At 33.7% G+C, this 14,044-nt stretch overlaps 1 protein-coding gene across 1 annotated transcript in view; it reads left to right on the forward strand.

Moving 5' to 3' along the window:
- The window catches only part of LOC106457414 (tetraspanin-9-like), a 47,814-nt gene that overhangs the window by 29,710 nt on the left and 4,060 nt on the right, over window positions 1-14,044 (forward strand). Inside the window, exons 2-5 of the mRNA XM_022383331.1 lie at window positions 5,914-5,987; window positions 6,864-7,055; window positions 8,369-8,443; window positions 8,633-8,728. Coding sequence (XP_022239039.1) covers window positions 5,914-5,987; window positions 6,864-7,055; window positions 8,369-8,443; window positions 8,633-8,728 — 437 coding nt within the window. The remainder of the gene's footprint in view (window positions 1-5,913; window positions 5,988-6,863; window positions 7,056-8,368; window positions 8,444-8,632; window positions 8,729-14,044) is intronic.

The raw sequence follows: 14,044 nt of genomic DNA on the forward strand, positions 1-14,044 counted from the left end.
GCAAAGTTAAAAGTTAAATATAACAGACCTATCTTACCACGTTAGAGTAATTAAACATGAAATATAGCACAGATATTTTATCACACTAATGTAATTAAACATGAAATATAATAGACCTATCTTACCACAAAAGCGTAATTAAATATTAAATATAGAAGAACTATCTTACTACAATAGCATAGTTAAAATATCTGTGCTATATTTCATGTTTAATTACTTAACGTGGTAAGATAGGTCTGTTATATTTAACTTTTCGTTCTCTCAAGCCCACAGAACTTTTACTATAACCTCCTTTAAAAATTGGTTATTTAGATGAAATGTTGTGGATTGAAAACTCAAGGCGTAAACAGGCCGTATCTGATTTGGAGAAGAAACTCCCTTTTCGAAGGATCTGCCCAGAAAGTCCCCGATTCTTGTTGTATGGCTGATAAAACCGAAACTTGTCGAAAGACGCCAGACGATGAAAACTCTTACGCTAATGTGGTAAGACAAATCTGCTATATTTAATGTTTGATTACAATAATGTGATAAGATATATCTACTATATTCAATGTTTGATTTCTCTAATGTGACAAGAAGATTTACTGTGTTAAAATTTATTTGTGCAAATGTAGTAAGATAGATCTGCTATATTTAACATTTAATTACGCTTTTGTGGTAAGACAGGTCTATTATATTTCATGTTTAATTACATTAGTGTGATTCAAAATATATTGCAACAGTCGTACTTTTATATGGAGAATAAAGTTCAGCATGACAACATGAATAAAGTTTTCAACAAGGTCTACTCAGCTTCTTCTACTTTTAGTTCGAGGTTCGTTATTTAACAGATATGAATCCGGAAGAGAATTGCCATCACAATACATATGCCACGTGGAATGCTTTCCCCAAGGGATAAATGAGATAATGCGGGCATTGTTCTGATGAATTGAACAGAAAACTTCGGACCCACCCTAAATATCACGCGGGTCCGTACTGGATGTAAGGCACTGTCGCGTGGAAGCAGAAATTTTGACCCCACCCTCACGTGCAGAGTTATATACTTTCAATACACTATCTGCAGATTTCTTTTAAAAAAAATGAATTGTCGGTTATCATCACATCCTTTGTAGTAACGTGCACGAATGCTCAAACACACACACGCCCCCTTCCCCAGGGTTTTTAAACATGTTTTATAATTTAACAGCATAGTATTGAAAAAAAATGGAGTATACTACTGTATTTAATATTCATTATAATAATTTGGTTGAAATAGTTTTGTGCCAATACTGAGTGCCAACTGAAATTTGTTGTTCATGTATGTATCGAGACGACAGCAAAAAAATACATAGAAAATGAGTTTATTAGCATATATAGACATGAAACCAAAAAATACTGATATTATACGTGTATGTTTAGACTTAAGAGTAACATGAACTGACTTATATAAGTATGCATAAATATGAGACCACAATGAACTGAGCTTCATACGTATATATAGACATAATGACCTGAGTTACGTGTGCATATATAGACATGAGAGCAAAAGGAACAGAGTTGTATAAGTATATATGGACAACAAAGCAAAACGAACTGATTTCTATGTGTATATATTGACATAATAGTAAGCCTATAAAAGCACAAGCAGTCTAACTATTCCCAGGCGTGTTTGGATCAGCATCCTCCTCGTATCCATGTGTTTCTCAACAATCCACTCTAGGTGTTAAAATTAAATTAAGCCCAGCGGCTCTATCAAAATTTGTTTGGCATTAACTTTTTCACCGCGCGGGGTGAAGAGAAACAAAAGTTTCTGACCACTCTGGGTGGTCTTTCAGGTCCCCAAAACTTTTTTTTTTCTATGTTTGAAAGATTTTTTAAAGCTAAATTCCTGTTGTTTTGTTTGTATTGATTCCATTCATAGTTCATAGTTAGCACGTAAAAATCAAAGTTTTGGCTGACCAAGATTACTTCATGCCAAAAATTGTGGAAACACTCCATTTTTCTCTAGGAGTTGTATGTAACGCTCTAAAAAGGTTATGAAATTGATATTGTTAATAATTAAGGTAGTCAGGGTAGAAAATCAAACTCTCCAAACGTGATGTTAGGTATTTCAGGGCATGTTCTTTACGAACCATAGATGACCATCGTGTAGAGATCTTTCCAATGAACTTACTGTAAATATGGATGTGGAAGCTACTTCGAGAACCATATGAAGTGGTCTCAAATGGACATATTGCTGTTTGCAAACTGCTGCTGAAATGAAATTGGCATCGAACCACAACAACGGAATGGCCAGAGTTGAAGACGCGTTCTCTATAGAGATGAATTTAAATTTGGCACAATCAATAACAGTCTGGTTCATGGCGGAGAAGAGAACGGTATCAAAGCCAATATACAGCATCTATGGTGCTATATTATAGTTTATCAGCGGAAGTTCGGGGCTGAATCTCAGCAACGGTGTCTGTGAGTTACACAAAATTTACGACACCCTGACTGCTGACAAGCACAGGTAAATTTTTATTCATCATTCTATGTTCTCAGGAGCACGACTTAGCTGGCAGAATTTCGTCTTTCAGAAAGACAGTGAAAGAAAATGTTATTGAAACAGGAGTTTGGTGATAAAGAGGATGATAGAACACTCACAGCAATTATTTAACCTGCTCAAATTCCCTATATAAATATTCTTAGTTATGAGTGGGCTTATGTAAAACTGAGGAGATCAGAATGCGACCCAACAACTTTTCTGAATTGTGGAAAATGATAAAAGATATTTGAAACAATATTTCTCAATCTTACGTTGACAACCTGTACAGTAGCATGAAAACAAGGTGTAATGATTGTGCATTGTACAACTTTCTTTTCTTTAGTAGTAATAGTTTATAACTTTCCATAACCTTAAGATTCCCTTCAAGAATGATATTTATCATAATAAATAGCAGTTTTAAACCAATAGCTAATAATTTTGTTCGATTAACTTGTACAAATATCTTATATTTTCCCGCTAACATCCTTTATATTTGTACTAAATCATTTGAAAGTTATTTCAACATCTAATATACTTGAGAGAACACCTTATAAATTCGTTCTATTATCTAATATGTTTGTACTAACACCTAATGTATTTTTCCCATTATCAAGTATACTTGTATTGGTATATTGCAAGAGATTACCTTTCTATATGAACAATCATTCTGTGATTTCTTGAGTGCAAGACGTTTGAATTATACAGTTTTCACTTTATGGACTTGCTTCCCGTTTAAATGGAAAAACAAAAAAGAGTAGACGTAGCAAATTTTGTATTTTACTAAAAAGCACCTCATTTATTATTCGAATCTAACCTACCAATATTTCATGTGGATCCACTCAAGTCTAGTTAATTCTTAAGTCAATTCGGATCTAATAATTAGAACATTAAAGATTTTTTACTCAGAATGTGCAAAAAATTCATAAAAATAAAACAGCTAATCAAATGTGATTTGGAGACAATTGTGATTTCGTCAAAAAAGTTAATGAATGATAGTATTGAAATTGATTTCTTGATTTATATCACTCAATATTGTTACTGAAACTGATTTGTTTAATCAGTTGTTGATTTATATCACTCAATATTATTATTGAAATAGATTTGTTTAATAATTTGTTGAGTTATATCACTCAATATTGTTACTGAAACTGATTTGTTTATTCAGTTGTTGATTTATATCACTCGTTATTATTGAAACTGTTTAATCACTGGTTCATTTTTGTAACCCAATGTCATTATTGAAACTAATTTGTTGATCTTTGTCTAATTTCTGTAGCCCAATATTATTATTAAAACTCGTTTCTTCAGCCAGTAGCTGATCTATGTAACCTAACGTTATTATTGAAACTGGTTTGTTTAGTCAATAATTGATTTGACCTATTCGCGCATGTACGCGGGGGGAGGGGGAGGTTAAGGGGGTTAGGCCGAACCCCCACTTTTGTTTCTGGTATTTCCCTAATAGAACAATGCTGTGAAGAACTGACTTCGCTAATATTGAACGTAGATGATTATTCACATCGTATATTCAACCATAGTAGTAATATTGCAAACAAATCTGATATTAATGTTAACATTCTACGAGTTATCAACAACAAGCCCAACGTGCAAATGCAGAATATAGTTACGTGGAGGATTACTTACAGAAAACAGTAACCATTCCTTTTCTTGACCACATTATCAATAATCTTTCCTCCAGATTTGATGCACATGTAAAGCAAGCAGCATGAATTCAGAAACTTATGTCATCAAAACTCACACAAGAGTTTTCTATCTCTGATATCAGCCAGGTTATAGATTGTTACAGGGAAGATTTGCCAAATCCTGATATTTTTGATGAAGAACTTCATCGATGGAAGGCAAGATGGCTTTCTATACCTCTCCAGGACAAGCCACAGATACCGGCTGACTGCTTAAAAACGTGATTCAGTGTACCAAATATCTTTATGTTACTGACACTCTTTGCCACACTGCCACTAAGTTCATGTTCATGAGAACGTTTGACATCTGCTCTCCACCGGTTGAATAATTACCAGAGATGTACACAAACCGAATAATATCTGAGTGCTCTAGCTTTAATATATAATCATTATGACACTGCTGTCAACACTGAAACTGTATGGAAAAGCACTCCATACGAATGGAACATGCTAACATGTTATTTCAGAAGTGCATACATGTACCATTCCCTGTTTGCCCCTGAAGAAGAAAGGACCACCTTTCGAAAGCGCTCGGGTTATAGGATTTTTATTCATTTCTATCAAGACTTCTTGAACCTACGTGTTTTTCTAACATCATGAATGTACGTATATGATAGCCAATGATTGAAATAACTAATATAATACTGGTGTACAGAGTTATTTAAATTAGTAGTATAATTTAACAATTAATAACTATTCTGTATATAGATAGTACAGTACTTGACTATATCAAAACATACATATTTATGCTAATTTAAGTCTAGCTCTCCAGACAGTGTTACAACAGAATGATGATTTCTTGACTTTTCATTGGATGTTTGTGGGTTGTATGTGAACAGCCATGCAATTGTTTAAGCTATATTTCATGCAAAATTGCTTCCAGATTTAATCTCATAGTGCCTATTTTTTTACAAATTTTCTTTGGAGGGGGAGGGGGTATGCAACTAAATGTTTATTCAACAAAAGAAAGTTTCAGTTTCACAAATTACCCTCAGAACCAACATGATTATATATACATATGTCTTTTTAAATCCTTTTTTTTCTTGGTTGCGTATTTTAATGTAAATATTACCAAAACTAAAAAAGACTAAATTTACAAGAAAATAAAGAGTTATAGACTAACTTTCAGAGAAAACATTGTGAAAAAACAAGAACTATAGTTTCCTATTTTCAATTATCAGACATACGATAAACATAGAATCCCATTTTTATATTTACCAGGAATATAATGTTTCCTGTTTAAAAAGATTCGATTTAACATATTTCTCTGAAAGAACTTACGACTAGCGATGTTATTCTCCATGTTCAAGATGTTTCGTATGAAAATTCTTAGTTAAACAGTGCACGTTGCCTTAGCAATATTGATATCTATTGCATTATATTCAAGTCAACATGTACTCTCTTCCGTGATATAACATTTTTTGTTTGTCCCTATGTTCTCATGATAATTTCATTTCTAAGAAATATTTTCAGACTCAGTTTACGTTTATAAACTTTTTCAAAATAACTATCAATACAATGATTGTAAGCTATGTAGTTTTGATTACGTAATAACTCCCATGATGATAATTATTATTTCACGGTTCTTTATGTGTTTATTAATATTAAGATTTGTACTATTTAGCACTGTTTAATAAACATTAAAGCACTCTACTTTTGATCGTCGATAGAATGTTTAAAACTGGTAACGAAATTAGCAGCCTTTTCTCCTAGTTTACAGGATGGCAGTGGAAGGCTGTGGCAAGATTATTAAGTATGCTATGATCATAGCGAATTTCATTATTCTGGTAAGTGTGATTGTCTTTTTCTTTAACGTAAAGACTCAAACTGCCAATATATGCAAGATAAGTTGACAAGTATTTTCCCTAGATCATTCACACTAATGAAATAAAAGACAAATTGATATTTGAGGACACCAATAAATATATTTTGATCTCTCACTCTCAGGCCCGGAATGGCCAGGTGGTTCGGGAGCTCGACCAGCAATCTGCGGGTCGCTGGTTCGAATCCCCGTCCCACCAAACATGCTCACTCTTTCAGCCGTGGGGGCGTTATAATGTGACGGTAAATCCCACTATTCGTTGGTAAAATAGTAGCCCAAGAATTGGCGGAGGGTGGTGATGATTCTCTAGTCTTACACTGCTAAATTAGGGACGGGTAACGCAGATAGACCTCGTGTAGCTTGCGCGAAATTCAAAACAAATCAAAATCTCACTCTCTTTATTTGTTTACCTATCCATCTGTTTCTCTCTCTTTATATATATATATGTCTATCTGTTTATTTATTATCTACCTGTATTTCTCTCTCTTGTCTCTCTATACCTATCTATCTGTCTATCTACCTGTATTTCTCTCTCTCTCTCTTGTCTCTCTATACCTATCTATCTATTTAAATACCTACTTGTCAATCTATTTGTCTATGTATCTGTCTGTTGTTATATCTAGCTTCCTATTTGTCTGTCTACCTGTCTGTGCCTCTATCTATCTATCTAAATACCTACCTGTCTATTCTTATTTGAATATTGACGTATTTTACTCACCTGGTTGTCTATTAAGATTATTATAATTAAGTCTGGACGTTTACTATATATTTAGGTATAAATTAATATGCTTTTATTTATTTCTATCTCTCTGTTGATAAGATTTTTGCCGGTTTATCTCAGGTTTGTGGTGTTGCCGTGTTTTCTGTGGGAGTATGGATTCTCGCGGACAAGTCCTACATGGAACGGCTCATTGGGTCCAGCATGTACGTCAGCTCCGCCGCCATTCTCATTGCCAGTGGGGTTATTGTGGTCGTCATCTCTTTCCTGGGCTGTATGGGGGCTTACAAGGAAGTGAAGTGCATGTTAATTACGGTTCGTACTTTACTTCAAGTTCGAAAGAAAATTTCTAAATCTCATTACAATTTATTTTTCATCACTCAAACGAATGTACACGAATTTTGATAATCCTTCTAACGAAAAATGACAAACGTCATATATGTATATGTGACAAAAAACCATACCTTCGAGATCTCTATGATAAGTTATTAAAAGCAAGGTTTACTGTTGTATAATATTTGTCTTATTAAACTAACTACAACAATAATAAGCTATAAAATGTAAATAAAAGCAAGCGTTGATACAACGGTATCAATCCACCTTCTACTATTACTAAAGTATTTCACAGCATTACGATAGAACTTTCTCGAAGTTTAAAGACTGATTGGTGCGATTAAACACCTTACAGCATCCGTAAGATAAAACATCGTCGTCTTAGCAATAGTGATAATAAGACAACAGGACTATAACCATGATAGTCATTATTACAAGACAACAGGGCTATAACCACGAATAACAATGATAGTCGCTATCACAAGACAACAAGACTATAACTATCAATAACAATGATAGTTATTATTACAAGACAACAGGACTATAACCATGAATAACAATGATAGTCATTATTACAAGACAACAGGGCTATAACCACGAATAACAATGATAGTCGCTATCACAAGACAACACGACTATAACTATCAATAACAATGATAGTTATTATTACAAGACAACAGGACTATAACCACGAATAACAATGATAGTCGCTATCACAAGACAACAGGGCTATATCCACGAATAACAATGATAGTCGCTATCACAAGACAACAAGAATATAACCATGAATAACAATGATAGTTATTATTACAAGACAACAGGACTATAACCACGAATAACAATGATAGTCGCTATCACAAGACAACAAGAATATAACCATGAATAACAATGATAGTTATTATTACAAGACAACAGGGCTATAACCACGAATAACAATAACAGTCGTTATTACAAGACAACGGAACTATAACTACGAATAACAAGGAGAACCATTATTACAAGACAACAATACTATAACCACGAATAACAATGGTAGTCGCTATCACAAGTCAGCAGGACTATAACCATGAGTAACAATGACAACCATTATTACAAGACAAAGAAGACCAGTACAATCATAATCACTCTCACAAGACAACAGGATTACAACTAGATTTAACAAGGAAGGTGAATTAATTAAATGCCTCCAGTGGTACAGCGGTATGTCTGCGGACTTATACTGCTAGAAACCGGGTTTCGATACCAGTGGTAGGCAGAGCACAATTAATTAAACCTCTTATATGTATTTTTCTTAGTTCTTCGTCATCCTCTTCATCATCTTTATCATCATGTTAGTCGGAGGAATCCTTGGCTACGTCTTCAGAGATGAGGTATGTGCCAACAGCTCACAGTTTCCATGACAACCGCTACGTAAACACGACACGTAACTCAAAAGATCTAACATTCTAATACTATAGATAGTGTACATTTTAAATCATAGAAAAATAATTAACGAAGCAATTTCTTTTACATTTCCCTCTCGCAGAACATCATCCGTAAAAATAATTATTTGATTTCAGGTCGATGAGAAGATGAAAAAAGAAATGTTGAAAAGTATACCTCTCTATGGAAATGAATCTGCTGTCACTGAAGCCTGGGATCGAGTTCAGCAAAACGTAAGCAACAGCCAGTTCGTTGGATGATTCATTGCTAGTCAGTTTCAAACCGTAATAACTTGGTAGAGTTTTCAGAAGCTGTTACAAGTAGTTTCTCATAAAGCTTTATGGATTATTATCTTACATTACGTCCTATCATGCTTCATGAAAAATGTTGAGTCAACAAAACAAATATTTGACTCAACAATGGACATTAAAAACAAATATTTGATTACTGTATTACACTATGAAAATGTTGAGTTAAAAAAAAAACTCTTGGTTCAACAGTGGTCATTAAAGGTAATGTGATTAGTCTGTCTTCCTGAACAATACATAACTTAGATATTCACATATTTAAGTAAGATTCTATGAAAATGCTGATTTTTTTCACTGTTTTTGGACCTAATAATGGATTACTGCTCTTGTTATTACTTTCATCTATAAATGTACATGTAGCTTTCAACCATAATATTTGATCCCCAACAAGATAGGTAAGTAAATCATTATTATTACATGGAATAATATTTTCAGGACACCAACCTCTTCCTTTTATTTTTTAGTCCAGCCTCGCCCCATTCTCTTTTCCTCTATCTCTCTGGTTCTAGCTATCCACTCCTTTTTTGTCTTCTTCCTACCTCATTCACTCCATTTTCTAATCCTTCTATCTTGGTTCTCAGTAAACCATCCCTTCCTCGTCTCTTTTTTGATCTCTGCCATGTGACCCCTTTCTGTCCTCTCTTTTCTCCTAGCACAACTACAGCTTCTTTCTCTGCCTCTTAGTTTAGCCACGGAACCATGTTATTTTGTAGTTTTAACCACAATACTACTTTCCTCGTTTCTTTTTCTTTAATTTCAGGCATACCATCCCAAACTCTTTTACGTTCACTACTAGCTACGTATAGTAATAAGTTTTCCCTTTCTGTAACTAACCTTTAATCAGTGTTCATCACGATGTTTCATCTTCATTCGTATGAGATTTGACGATCTGATGAATTTTGAAGTGGCTTTTGTTTACAGTTACAACACGGCAACATATATAATCTACTACGTAATAATACATGTAAGTTAACACGATCATATACTTATATTACAACACAATAATGTGCATAATGTACTACGTAACAACATATATAAGTTAACATGATAACATGCTTATGTTAAAACGCGATAATGTGTATAGGTTATTACGTAACAACATACGTAAGTTAACATAATAACATACATCATCTACTACGCAACAATATACGTAGATTAACATGACAACATGCTTAAGATATTAACTTTACTGAACAATCGACACGGTTTATATCCTTCAAGAAGAGACATGGTTGACTTCACCTAACAATCGACAAATGATATAGTTAACATACCTGAACAAACACCATGTAATCCTAGTATCTGTGCTCTTGGCTTTTTACACAGTGACGTCGATGTAGTTAGCTTTCCTGAATTAGCACCATGTAATCCCAACATGTATACTGTTGACTTGTTATACATAGTGACATCGAAGTAGTGTCTCTGCTTGTTTAATCTAATATTATTTAAACAAACAAATTTTGAATTATCGTTCTTATAACCTAACTTTAAAACTACAGTTAAGATATTTCTTACATCATACGCTTCCAAATAACATAAAGAAACATATTATTTAAATAAGACTGATATGATAAATCTATACATAACGATATTCTAAGTTGGAAGACACACAATTTCTAAAATAAAATATAAAATACGTTGGTTATGTCAGATTTAATATAAAGCTCTCTTTGTTCGTGGTATGAATTAACAAATTAGCAGCAGACATGATTATTTTTACTTTGAATATAGTGCTATGTTTTAGTTTTATTAATAATTAGTTTTAAACATGGGTCTTATAAACTAAACTGCCACGATAAGCGATAACTATGATTAGAAGCAATAGCATAACTACTGTATAATATCCATTCACTCTTAATTCCACAAACGTGTTACTACATGAAAGAACAGGAAACTTAATAACCTAAACGTATTAAACATAATTTGAAAATTAACTGACAAGGCGTTAGTTCATAATTTGAATTAGTTGACACGGTTTTGATTTTATTTAGGACTAACCGACAATATTTTTGTTTCTATTTACGACTTGCTAAAAACGTTTAGGGTCTATTTTAACGACAAGCTGACAAGTGTTCGTTTCTGTTTAGAACTAAATAACAATATTTTGGCTTCAGTTTATGTTTAGGGTCTATTTTGGACTAACTGGTAAGGTTTATGTTTCTCTTAATGACAAACTAACAAGGTTTTGGATTAGATTTATGATTAACTAACAAGGTTTTGACTTCTATTTAGGACCAACTAAAAACGTTTAGAGTCTATTTAGAACTAACTGACAAGATTTATGTTTCTATCAGACTAACTAACAAAGTTTTGACTTCTATTTCGGACTATTAAAACGTTTAAGGTCTATTTAGGACTAACTGGCAAAGTGTTGAAAAAAAAACAACGGTAATTTTCATAAAAATTCTAAAGAATAATTATATAATGTGCAGCCAACCAAATCACTTGGATCAGGGCGTATATGCAATATGATTGTCTAGTGGACCGTTTACAACCGCCTTTTGTCATTCCATGTGTTACTTACATTGTTGGCAAAAATATTTGGATTTAGATGCAATTGCTGCATACAGCACAATAGATCGCTCATCTTTGCTGAGTAGCCACTCGTATTTTTTATTTTTTTTGTTCTTTTCCCCACTGGAAGCCACCATTTCATGTCATTTTACTGAGCACATGGAGTATATATATATGTATATATATAAACCGAACAACACATATATGTATTTAGAAACGTTCTTTTCTTTACGTATGTAATACCGACATGGAATCTATGTATATATATATATATATACCGAACAACACACATAAGTTTTCTAAGATAATATACATATAACTTTGAAAACATGTACCTAAACTACTCTATGATGAAATACATAAGTTTCTATTATAGCCTATACAACTTATTCCATTAAAACGTACACAAGCTTCTGTATCACAACGTATATACATTGGTGAATAATAACACGCAAAAACAACATTAACGTAAAATCATTAAAAACATGTGGGGTTGATGCTATGACAAACACCACAAAAATGTTAACTTTCACACAATTTATTTATAACATAACATATCATTATAGTATTCATTATTACCTCACCAAAAGTTTTGTATAAGCCTTAAGAACTCAATATGTATATACTTAAAACATGATATACACTGTGCGACGGTCAGGATGGCTTTATATTTATAAGTAGTGGCGATAGTGGTGTTATATGTTATCCGCTTTCGACATCCAGCTCTTAATGTCCTTCCATAGTGTTTCACATGATTAATTAATTGACGGTCATTGGCCGCAGAAGTGCCTTACGGGCCGAAGTTGAAAGGTCATGGGTCAATGTAGGAAATGGGTATAACTCAATAATGGCTCTTTATATCAGCCTTGTTGTGGCTGTTGGAGTAGAAACTTCAGCTGAGTTTATGTATTATTACACTAGTAGCGGCCATGTTTTCATTGCATTCCTCCATAACGCACTTTCTGAGATATATAAGAACGTTTTTATGCCCTCCCCACACTTTGTGTATATTGTGTTATAGAGGTTATGCAGTCATGTGACCAAAGTAAACACGGCAACAGTTTGCGGCCATATTGAACGTAAACATTATTCGTGTAAACATGGCCTCCGCTACACAATTACCTATCATTTTTCACGAATTTACTAGCAAATTAAACAATGTATGCAAGTCAAGATATGAAGAAAAGTGCAGAAAAGTCGGTCTTGACACGACAAATCCTTATTCCATCCCGTCAGCAATGACAATCGCGCTGGATGACAGTAAATTAGTCGACATTGGAAATGGAGGACCCGAGTTAGGCCTACAAACCAACGTTAAAGTCCAACAGGTGGAGAATATAGATATCGTAAATTATTTAGTCCTGACACCGGAAAGCAGTTCAAGGCCTATAAAAGCTTTTATGCTTTCAAGTATTTTGTGGCCGGCTGGATGCACGATGTCAGACTATGTAAAATGTACAAGACGTCCAACTACATAGTTTAATCGAGGGTAAGTCGATGTTGTTTTTAGTGACTAGGCCTATTGTTTATGTTCTATCAATGGTAGATTTACGTAATCGTATTGTATTTCATTTTAAGTCCTCCTGTCTTGTAAGACTACTTTCTTCAATACACATTACCATATATTGTACACGAATAAGCCCTGAATTTTAAGACCACCTGTCTTGACAAGTCGCATTTTTGATAAAACTTTATTATCGCCCAATAGGCCCTTCCACCTAGCACTGCTTGTATAGGCCTGTATCATAGTATTTATGGGAATCACCAAATATTTACAAGCTACAGGTTCTACGAAGATCTGTGCAATATAATTGTGACAAGGTACGTCGCATATGCAAGTAGTACTAACCGTATATAAAATGGGAACTGATAGTCTGTGATACGACGATGGTTTCTAAGCCTTGTTATTGTTGTTCAGGTCTGCACGTTTTACTCTCGCAGTCCATTTAACTCTACATACTGGATCTTTTGGAAGCTATAAAACGATAACTCCGGATTCTTTGTCTGGTTGTTTTTACAACTAACTACCGCACAGCTGATTGTCATTTCAAGTACTTGATCCCAAATTCCAATATCATCAACTACATTGTGATTACTAGATTGTCTCTCTGCTACGTCCAAAATGGCGGTGTTTACTTTTCGGCTTGTCGGTAATGTATGCATGACGTTACGCGCATAGGATCTATAGAAAAGTTAATATTTTTTTGTGTAAGGACGTGCTATCATCTATGAATGTACTTAACTTTAAATTACGTCAAAGATAATAACTGCTCAATAACAGTAATAATAGGATGGAAGGGGTGGTTAGCCTCTTGTTCCAAACTATCATCTTACAAAATTTGGTTGAGATTAGCCCAGCGACCCAGGAGTAGTTAGATAACGGACAAACAGACAAACAAATTTTTGGGCTTTATTACATTCATACGTAACAACATAAGCAAGCTAACACGAAAATATGCTTAAGTTACAACGTGACTATATCCATAAGCCACTACGTAAAAATAAACGTAAGTTAACATTACAACATATATAAGTTACAAAAGGACAAGATGCATAAGCTCCTATGTAAAAACATACGTAAGTTAACATGATAACATACTTATGTTACAACACGATAACGTTCATAATCTACTACGTAACAATATATGCAAAATTAACATGACAACATACTTATCCATGTCTTTCGTTCAAGTAAATTAACCGTGTCGTTTGTTCAGTAAGTTAACC

Source organism: Limulus polyphemus, unplaced genomic scaffold (genome assembly GCF_000517525.1).
Source record: "Limulus polyphemus unplaced genomic scaffold, Limulus_polyphemus-2.1.2 Scaffold327, whole genome shotgun sequence".
Taxonomy (NCBI): domain Eukaryota; kingdom Metazoa; phylum Arthropoda; class Merostomata; order Xiphosura; family Limulidae; genus Limulus; species Limulus polyphemus.